This window comes from Octodon degus, unplaced genomic scaffold (assembly GCF_000260255.1).
Source record: "Octodon degus isolate 3935 unplaced genomic scaffold, OctDeg1.0 scaffold00037, whole genome shotgun sequence".
Taxonomy (NCBI): Eukaryota; Metazoa; Chordata; class Mammalia; order Rodentia; family Octodontidae; genus Octodon; species Octodon degus.
In genome coordinates, this window is record NW_004524613.1 from 14293053 (window position 1) to 14303627 (window position 10575).

The 10575-nt window shown below is 41.0% G+C and overlaps 1 protein-coding gene across 1 annotated transcript; it reads right to left on the reverse strand.

Moving 5' to 3' along the window:
• Nucleotides 1–3687: 3687 nt before the first annotated feature.
• Nucleotides 3688–4798, reverse strand: LOC101569044 (arylamine N-acetyltransferase 2-like). The gene has a single exon (XM_004630916.2). The coding sequence runs from the start codon at nt 4725–4727 to the stop codon at nt 3855–3857; it is 873 nt and encodes a 290-aa protein (XP_004630973.1). The 5' UTR covers nt 4728–4798; the 3' UTR covers nt 3688–3854.
• Nucleotides 4799–10575: the final 5777 nt, after the last annotated feature.

Sequence of the window (10575 nt, forward strand, 5' to 3'; positions counted from 1 at the left end):
CCCATCAGACCACTGGCATGATAAAATTGATGGCCTTCCAACTCCTTGATGCAGAGTGTTTTCTATTTGTTTCAGTACCAGGTTCCATAACAGGATCACCTGCTATTTGGGAGCAAGGAAGAGGGAAAAATCCCCAATACCCACCAGCACCCCATCTATTCAGTGTCGTCCAGCCCTCACTGCATGATGGATTCACCATTCCACTGGTTACTCAAAGTAAACATTATCAGTACAGTTTGATTCCTCTCTTTGTCTTACCTCCTAACCAAGAGGCCACTGAATCTCTCTTTAATCACTTCAAACATCATTCTTTCTTCTCCTCTCCTCTTCTCTTCAAGTCATGACCTTCAGCTGAGCCCTTTTATACTTTTCAGCTAGATTTCCACCCAGCCACCCAATAAAATTTCTGTCCCTCTTTCTCATTTTCTTTTCTCTTGTTGCTGGAACAAATCACCCAACACCCAGAATTAAGAAAGGAAAGGTTTATTTAGCTTACAGTTTGGGGAAGTTTCATTCCATACTCAGCTGGCTGCAAGGCAGAGTAGTACATGGCAGAGGACAGCCATTCATGGTGGCAGAAAACAGCAAAGAGCAAAGGGAGGAGCAACAGCTGAGGCAGCTAGCAAGTCTCCCTTCCTTATATTGTATTCAGGTTATCCGCCCCAGGGCAGGTGTAGCACTCACACCCACAAACCCAGCATTGATTCATGAATTAATCACAAACTCTAGGAGCCTGCCCCAGTGACTGCCTGAAGCTTTGGGTGGAGACAACTAGACACAAACCATAATACTCTCCTTCTCAAGCATCACAAAGATGGTGGCTCAAAACCACAAGAGGGATCATAGTGTCTCTAGTTGGAAGTAGAAGCTGGATTGCGACTGCCAAAGGAAGAAATTCAGAACACAAAACCCGGCCAGGAGGGACAGCATAGTCCAACCCCAGCCAACATTTAGATTTTGCCTCTACTCAACTAACGGAGGTATCCAATGAGAGCCAATGAATATAAACAGGTCTAGACAATGAAGAGAAAGGCTGCGAGATCATAGCAATCATGACATTCAACGTAACAAAATACTCCCATGGGCTGTGCCAAATACTTAATGTATGATCTCAATCTCAACCACAGCAGGGCGGACCTTCTTAGAACCCCATTTCTTTATCAGTCAGGACACGGACTGCAAAGCTCATTCAGCAATGAAATACAAAGCTGAAACCAAGCAGAAATGACAACATCAACATGCCATCGACATAGTTGACCTACGTAACCTGGAATATGGTGGCAAGGTGAAAAATACGTGGCAGCTATGCTCCACCACTGCTCTTGAAACTGACTTGAGCTAACCCACCTAAGCATTCAAAAAAACATGCTTTGCTGAAACTGAGAGCTTAGCTTTGAGAAGGTCCAGAAGACATCCAGTAGAGTAGAGGAGGCGAGGACCAGCATGTGCATGGAATCTAAGTACAAACCTGCTCCAGTTAGCTTCCCCAGTTATCCCTGGGCACACAGATGGGGCAAGGATGCTGACAGGTTCTGTCTCTCAGCCCTGGGTCCATACTCACCAAGTAGCATTCTAATCCCATATTTGGTTCTGGGTTCGAGCCACCTACAGAAGTCAGAATGTACAAAACACCAAGACTCACATCCTTTGCCCACATTGTATTTTTTTTCTCCATCATTTCTCCCCATCTGAAGTCCTAGCTATTAGGCCTAATAAATTGCTATTCCATCTTCCTGTGTCAGCTGTAACATCCTTTCTTCAGTGATAGCCTCTCTGGTAGGCAAGATCCCACATCAGATGCTTCCAGCATGCTTTGCGCCATGATGCTCAGTGCTATCATAATTTTACTCTACTATTTGTAGTTACTTAATTCTCTCTCCAACTTAGCTGTAAGCTCCATAACAGCAGGGACTAGATTGCTTAGTATACTTTCTGGCATGGAGCAAATGCTAAACAAGTCTCTGCTGAACAAGCAATAGTTTTCACTCTCCTAGCAGTTACAGTTTCATTATGAATCAAGCTCAGCATCTGGTTTTGGCACCAGTGTGGTGACCATGGTCAATGTGTGAGTCTCTCTGAAAATGACCCCTTTGGAGGCTATGAGTATAGGAGTCTGCAGCCCTGTGAAGACAAGAAATCAGAAACAGGTCTTGGTGATTGCCATCAAGGCCCAGCAGCAGCATCCAGGCAAACTTTGTCTCTCTTTCCCTCTTGTATCAGTAGAACCTAAGAAACCGCATCCAGTGGCAGTTTCTGCATTTCCTGCAGACACTACTAGGTACCCAAATCCTGGAAGGTGGATCCTGTTTCATGCACACACTCACTCTCTTAAATCAAATAACAAATGCAAGGTGGCAGGGTGGGCTGGCAAACAACCAAGGCCATGTGGAAAGGAACAAAAATCTAACTCAAACAAACCTTCCCCACTTAAGAATGATAAACACAACCTACCATGGCAGTCAAAGCCATAAACAGACTGCCCCTTTAAAAAACATAACCATCAATCTGTTGTTAAGCCCACAGCCAGTTGTGGTATTAATCACACACTGCTGGCAAGAGAATCCATTTCCCAATAAAGTTTGAGTGGCAGGGAAAAGGCAGAGCCAACAATCCGGAGATAAACTCTGCTTCCAAGTGATCGAAGGCAAGCTGCTCTTCTCACCGGCTGCTCTCACCATCCTGCTGCTAGCATCAGACACACAGAAATACACACGCCATTTCGTTTCCCCCACATCATATTTCTACCATCGCAGAGGGCCCCTCAGTTCTGTTCTGGGCCTATTTTTCAGCTTGTGCCATTTTTGTACATTTTGGACACAGATCACCTCTAGAAATTAAGAGCCACTTCTTAAGAACAACTGCTATCTGTAGTTTCTGACAGTTCCTCTCTCACCTCTCTCCCTCCATGCCTCTTCTTTCCATCTCTTCATCTTTTGGTCTCCTTCCCTCCTTGTATCCCAGCCCCTCACTTTCCTTGACTGCCAATAACCTAAAGCCAATCACCCTTTCATATTCCTCTTCTTCCTGCCTCACCTCTCAAAAAGCTACACCCATGCTGGAGGTGACAGGATGCATTTCCACTTTGATTTATATTTTCTTTCTTTAAGAAGCTATGCATGGGGCCAGCCAAATAACTCAGCAGATTAAAGTGCATGCAAGTAGGTGCAGGGGCCAGGGGTTCAATCCACAGGCCTGCTGTGCCGGCCTCACCCCCAGGGCACGCTGAGATGGCAACTGAGACTGGGCATGGTGGCATGCACCTGTAACCCCAGCTCTTGGGAGGTTGTAATCAGGCAGATCACTATGAGTCCGATCTAGTAGTGAGATCCTCAACACCCTGCAGACCCTTTCCTAAAAAAAATACCAAAAAATTATGTTTTAAAAAAGAAAGAAGCTATGCATGTAATCTTTCCTTCCATAAAAGTTTTGGAATTTGCTTGATTAATATCATGTAGATTTGTGATGTCACTGTATCTAATTAAATTTATAGATTGAGAATGAATGGCACCTTTACAACAGTAAATCTTTTTTTTTCTTTGCTCACATTTTCTTTTATTATTTTTTTTAAAAAAGTTTACTTGATATTAGAAATGGTACACATTTAGAAGACCAAGATGACAGGTATTTCAAGCATGGTTTTGGTATTACACATTGTTGTCTTCGATGTAGTTGCTTAGTTCACAAATATCAACATAAAGTTAGTCACACTGAATATTCTGCCCATTATCTGATATTTTCAAAAGATGAAAATTCTTAGGACTATTTTTTCCATCAATCATACTTTTCATATTTGAAATTTTGATGACAAAAGTTAATTATATATAATACTTGGAAGTCTACTGCTGATGCTTACTCTAAATAGTAAAAAATCGATCACCATGTTTGGGCACAAGTTTTCTCTCTAATGAAACACCAAATAGAGTTTTTAGTACTTCTTCTATTTCTTCCTCCTTCAGTGTCTTAAACTCTACCAGATCTACATTGTCCTTATAACTGAATCTCCTATAGCTGAGAGTCCAGCCCACTAAACAGTGAACCCCTTCAGGTGTCTGCAAAGAACAAAAAGATTTACTTGTAAACACAGATGCTGGAGATGTCTGAAGGTAAGTACTTATAGACTCAAAATCTTCAATTGTTCGAGGTTCAAGAGTAAAGGAATAGATTTTCCGGTATTTTTCCATTTCTAGAAGATCAGAATTAAGAAATTCTTGGTGTGGAATGTACTGTTCTCTCCTGATTTGGTCTAGGTACCAAATTCCATTTTCTTCTGTCAAGCAGAATATGCAAGGCACTTGAGGTTGATCCTTCCCAGAAATTAACTCCAGAGGCTCCCATATCTGGTAGGAGCATCCAAACCCAGCATCAACAATGTAGCTTCTGCCATCTAGGGTCACCTGTACCAGAAGGTGGATCATAGCACTGCTGTATTTCTTGGCTGGTGAGTTATACACATATCCTCCCAACATTGTGGTCTCAAACCCCATCATGGTCAGTGCCCAGTAGAGAAGGTGATTGACCTGGAGACACCAGCCACCCCGGTTCTTCCTCACAATTTGATCGAAAGCTGCCTGTAAGCCTAACTCCATGGATCCTCCACAGTGCATGGTAAGGTTTTCAAAGGGAACAGTTCTAATCTGATGCTGAAGAATGTCAGTTAATGTTTCCAAGTCCAATGTGTTCCTAGAGTTCTTATAACCAATTCTTTTAAAATAAGCTTCAATGTCCATGGTCCCTGTTCTGGCAAGCTGAATGCAGGGTGATGGTCAAAGTCTCAGAGTATCTCTTCTTCCTGACACAAATTCCAGGGGTCAGGAACAACAGTAAATCTTCTTTCCTATTTTTAAACATGCTATAGTTTGGAACTTATTTAAGCCTTCTTTCATTCTCTTGAGAGTTGCTCCAAATAAACTATATGCAATTTCTGGAAAAATTAAATGTGAAATGCACCATAGTTTTTGATTCTGTGAATAATATTTTTATTACATTTTCTCTATTATTGTCATATAGAGGAAATCAACTGATGTTGTGTGTTTATGTTATCTGACAAATTTGTTTAAGTCATTACTGTTCATAATTAGTCTGCTAATGATTCTTTTCTTAAATTAAATGATGTGTGCAAATAAGTCACTTAGTCTTTTCTGATCTTTAGAATCTTCTCTTTATTGTACAGTGCTAGAACATTCTTTAGTGCAGAGGATCTGCAGTGATCTTGGGGATCCTCACTTTTTTCTAACCTGAAAGAGAGTGGGTCTCAGACTTCTCAGTTAAATATAACATTTACAGTAGGCTTTGAGAGGAGAGGCCTCATTAGGTTAAGGATACTCTTTTCCCTAATACACTGTATTATCGCTCCCAGTTATCTGCCACCCCTCTACCAGGATCATCTTCTCAGGAGCCCTTCATTAGGCAAAATATAGACTCACAGAAAGACATCAAATTTGGCCACACCTAATCTGACATGGAGCCATCACATGGCCCATCGCGGACCTGTGGCTTCTGCTAATGGATCGCAACACCCTAGGAAGGGTCTCTTCCTGCAGCCTCGGCCTCAGAATGCAAAACACAAAAAGGAGTAACACGGTTGAGTTGCAGCCAACCTACAATGTGAACAGGAAGTCAATCGGTTGTTATAAGTCATGGAGATTTGGGGACTGTACGTTACTGCAGCAAAACTTAGTAAAACCTTCTTGATACATACTCCCGTCATATTTTTCTCTGGGCTTTTTACACAGGTAGAGATTTTTTATGTCTTTTGAGATCACCATGTGATTATTCTGCTGTCATCTATAGCTGTAAAAATTTATTTTGATACACTTACTAAAATTAAATCTGGAGCAGATATTAGATGTCCATCAAGATAATATTAGCAGTCCAGTGTGGTGCTGTCATTGTCAGATGTCTGCCTAAGCTGAAGTACACATACCAGCCCTTTGTACATGAAGACATAGATGTACAATCTGTTCTCACCAAAAGGACATGGGCACAAGTGACAGCTGTCACCCACAGGCTTACCTAGAGCTCTTATAAAGCAAGCAAAGAGTCCCAACTTCTTAAATCTGCTCCCAGCTGGAAGTAGAAGTGGTTGAGGCCTGAGTGAATGGTCAAAAAACAAGCTCAAGAAATACTGGATCTTTGAACAAGCCATCAGTTATCTACCAACCACTATTCCACTGCATGAGCAAGGATCAGCCACTGTTGCACAAGATAGCTTATTTTTTAGGGGAAACCGGTAAAAGCCTTTCACTCCATCCCTGTCCTCTAGGGATACATCGAAAGAGGTCTGATTTCTTAATACGATGCTGAGTTTAGAATGTTACCATTTTATTTAACTTTTAAGTAAAATTGTCTTGTCATTTTTCTTCTCTGGTACTAACCTCATGCAATTTTGATGCTGATGATATGAATTTGGTATTAAGCTTTATAAAACAAGAGCAGGATTTCCTGTCTTATAAGTCTCTCGAAGAAATTGTACAAGGTACTGATTCTCTGCATTTTCAGAGGGGGGAGAAATTTTCAATGCTGTTTCAATATCTTCAGTAGTGATTGTTCTTTTTGATTTTCCCATTTATTAATTGGTCATCCTGGAACTGCACATTTTTCCATGAAACTATCCATTTCATATGCATCTTCACATCTGTTCATGCCTAGCCGCATATTCAATCCTCTTCTCATATTGAAATTGCTTCTATAGCAATATCTATAGCTGTAGTTATTTTTATCTATCATTTGATTGATCTAAATAAAGGCTTAACTATCTTCCTTATCTTTTCAAAAGCTGAAATGTGATTATCCTAATTATTGTTACTTTTTCATCCACCTTCTATTGATTCTTTTACTGTATCTTATTTCAATACCTCCCATTTCACTGAATCAGAGTGTGGTTTGCATAAAGTTAATTCTTAGAAATCTTTGAGATTGACTTCCCAGGCTATATATGATCTCTTTGAGTGAACTTTCTGTATGCTCAAAAATAAGATGCACTTGATGTTTTCTGTGCATAATATTATTAATCATGTGATTCAGCGCTTCTTATTTTTGTCTTCTTTTCATCAGCTGGTCTATTTCCAAGAAGAGTATATTGAAATCGCTATCTACAATGGTAAATGTAGCTATTTATTACTATAATTCTCCCAATTATGTCTTTATGGAGTTTGAGGCTGTGTTATTGGTTGTCTTTTCTCATACCTATTATGTCTTCTTGGGATATTGGTGTAGTGTGGCATCTCCAGATTAAATCATCTGTTTTCATCTTTTTTATGTTTAACTTAAATTTTCCTCCATCTGATATTGAAATGTGTACTCTGGTGTTGTAGTTATTTTCTTCGAATGTGACTTTTATCCTTTTATATTCAAACTTGCTCTGTGCTTTTATGTGATTCCCTTGAAAACAACAACAAATAAAATGGATCTTTCTTGTAACACGGTATGAGTACCTGCCTCTTAATCAGTGAGATTAACCATTTTATCTTGTAATCACTGACACTGTAGGTTTGATTTCTTCATTCTACTTTGTATTTCTTATTTACCAGGAATTTTTTTTTTACTTTCTTATCTCTCATTGAATAGATTAAATATTTAAATTTTGCCTCTTGCTGCAAGTTTGAAAATTACACATTATAGTTTTATGAACCTCTTGGTGATCTCTAGCTTAAGTAAGACCCATATTATGACTTTTTTTTTTCTCTTAATATCTAAACTCATGACTAAGTTCCCCTCACCACAAGATACAGCCCTGGACTGTCTTTCCTGTCCTCTGTTCTTTCTTTTAACTTCTAAAAAGGAATTTTTATTTTACTTCACTTGAAAATTACAAAAAAGTATGTATTCAACACCTTGTATCATGCCATAAGTTTCATGCCATACTGTAAGAACAACATGTTGTTTATTCAATTTCTACTTTACTAGCATATGTTTACAGTATATAATGACTGAATTACGCATGGGGAGTTGGCACATGTATATTAACACATCTTAGTTCTTTTTTATCCTCCTTTGTCTCCTTCTTCTCCCTCCCTCCATCTCTTGGTTCTCTTTCCCTTTGCAAAAGATCTGTCTCCCTATTTCCTATTATCTATCTCTTATTTTGTTCTTTATATTTCGAGTTTCTCACATAAGAGAAACTATGTGACATTTAAGCTCCTGTGTCTGATTTATTGTACTGGGGCACATCCATTTTCTTGCATATGACTCAAGTTTATGCTTTTTTGTGGCAGACCAGTTCTCCACTGTACAAACACCACATTTTCGCTATACAGTCATCTGTTAATGGACATACAGGTTTCTTCCAAGAATAGGCTATTATGTAACTCTGAAATCTCATGTCTATAAGTCTTTTGAGAAGATACATGGATAGCTAAAGATGGCTGGATTGACTCCAATTTCTAATTTTACTTTTTGAGGAATCTCCATACTGACTTCCATAGTGGTCCTACTAGTTTACATTCTCATCAAACATGGAGGAGGCTTTCTTTTTCCACTGCAGTCTCATTATCATTTGTTATTTGATTTATTGATGGTGGCCATTCCTTCTGAAGTAAGATGGCATCTCAGTGTTGTTTTCATTTGCATTGCTCTAGCGGCTACCCTACCGGTCCCAGCCCAGGTGCAGCATGGGTGAGACCCTCTTCCACCCCCTTGGGACTCCCCCCACCACCACTCCACAGCACACACACCCCACCATCAAATGAGAATTTCTACCGCATTCTGGGGATCCCCAGATCCAGTCCTAGCCCAGGCCGGGTGAGTATGTGAGAAAGCTTCTTCTCCCCCCACTCCCTCTTGTCCCCTCCAGACTCATCTCAGGCCTGGCATACAGGTCTGGGATAAAGCCCTGCAGCTGCAATCTCTGCAGAGAGTGTAGGGGACAGAACCACCCAGCTAGTCCAGGAGCAGAACATCTTGCCAGAGGGGCACAACAGGTTCACCCCCAAGGGCAGCAGCAGGAAGGAGCTGAGCACAGCAGCCAGACCCAAGACAGGCAAAACTGGATAAATGCAAACTTTGTAGATCTGCACCTGAACTTCAGTAGGTGCTAAGGTTATAACTGCAACAAAGATCTACAACAAGGGTCAGAAGGCAGTGCTACACAAAATGACAACGAGAAGGAGCAAAATGCAATCTCAGACCCCAAGCCCACCCATAACAAGTGCAGAGAACATTAACACAGAACAAACTGGGAATCACACAGCTGAAATCAATGAATCAACGGCTTCTGAAATGAAGAAACAGCTGCAGAAAGGTACAGAGGAACTCAGATTGGAAATGAAAAAAAGAAATCCCTGAATTCATTTGCGTTGCTCTAATAGCAAAAGATACTGAACATTTTATCAGGTACGTACTGGCCTGCCCTCTATTCTTTCACACAAAAGGGTGCAGACATATGTCCCTTCTCACAATGCCACTTCCTAGAAAATGAATTCTAGTTCGGTGATGGCCCTGCCATGAGACCTTCCACCCTGAGCAGAGGATGGAGCCAACCTACCATGCCTTGTTCAGCCCAGAGATTACAGCCCGAATTCTCCTCTCCACACCATACTGGGGGTGGGGGTTGTTGTCCATTTGGGCTTATTAAGAAAAGTGCTTCTATCTTCAGTACCAAAAAAAAATTTTTTTTAATAGTGCTTCAATGAATATTCTTATTTTAATATCTTTTTTGATGTATACTTGTCATACCACGTGATTCATCTATTTCAAGTGTATAATTCAGTACAGTTTGGGGACATCTCCATGACCTCCACAAGGTGTCCTCCTCATGCCTGTTTGTAGGCATCCTGTCTCCACCTCCAGCCCCAGACAACCAGTTATTTTATCATCTTTCTCTATCTGGAAATTTCTTACACATGTATTCATACAATGTGGTCTTTTCTAACTTCTTTCACTTAACTAGTGTCTCGGAGGTTCCCTGTATCACTACAGTTCATTTCATCTCTGAAAAGTACTGGATTTGACAGAGGGGTCCCATTTTGCTTATGCAGTGCCCAGTTGATGAACATTTATAGCTGTTTCCAAGGGCTGGTGAGATAGCGCAGCAGATTAAGCACCTGCGTGGCCAGGGAGATAGCTCAGTAGAATAAGTGCTTCCCTGGCAAGCGCAAGGGTCTGAGTTAAATCCCTGGTTCTGAAAAAAAAAAAAGAAAGAGAAAGAAAGAAAGAAAGAAAGAAAGAAAGAAAGAAAGAAAGAAAGAAAGAAAGAAAGAAAGAACCTGCTTAGGCCACCACAGGGACCAGGGTTCAATCCCTAGCATCACATGCCCCACCAGTCCTGCCCCCAGGCACACTGAGCTGGCCACCAAGACTGGGCATGGTGGCGCATTCCTGTGATCCCAGTACTGAGGAGGATGAAAACAGGAGGATCACTACGAGTCTGAGCTGTGTAGTGAAACCCTGCACCAAATACATAAAAAATAAAATATAAATATAACTGCTTCTGGGGCTGGTGAGATGGCTCAGTGGTCTAAAGCACCTACTTAGAACAAGCTTAGCAAAAGCACAGGAACCGCGGTTCAATCCCCCAGCACCACATGCCAGCCAGCCCCGCCCCCTGGTGGGCTGAGCTGGCCACACACACACACACAC

What these genes read in the sequence shown, in the direction of transcription:
- LOC101569044 (XM_004630916.2), bottom strand. Translation starts at nt 4,727, where the DNA reads ATGGACATTGAAGCTTATTTTAAAAGAATTGGTTATAAGAACTCTAGG.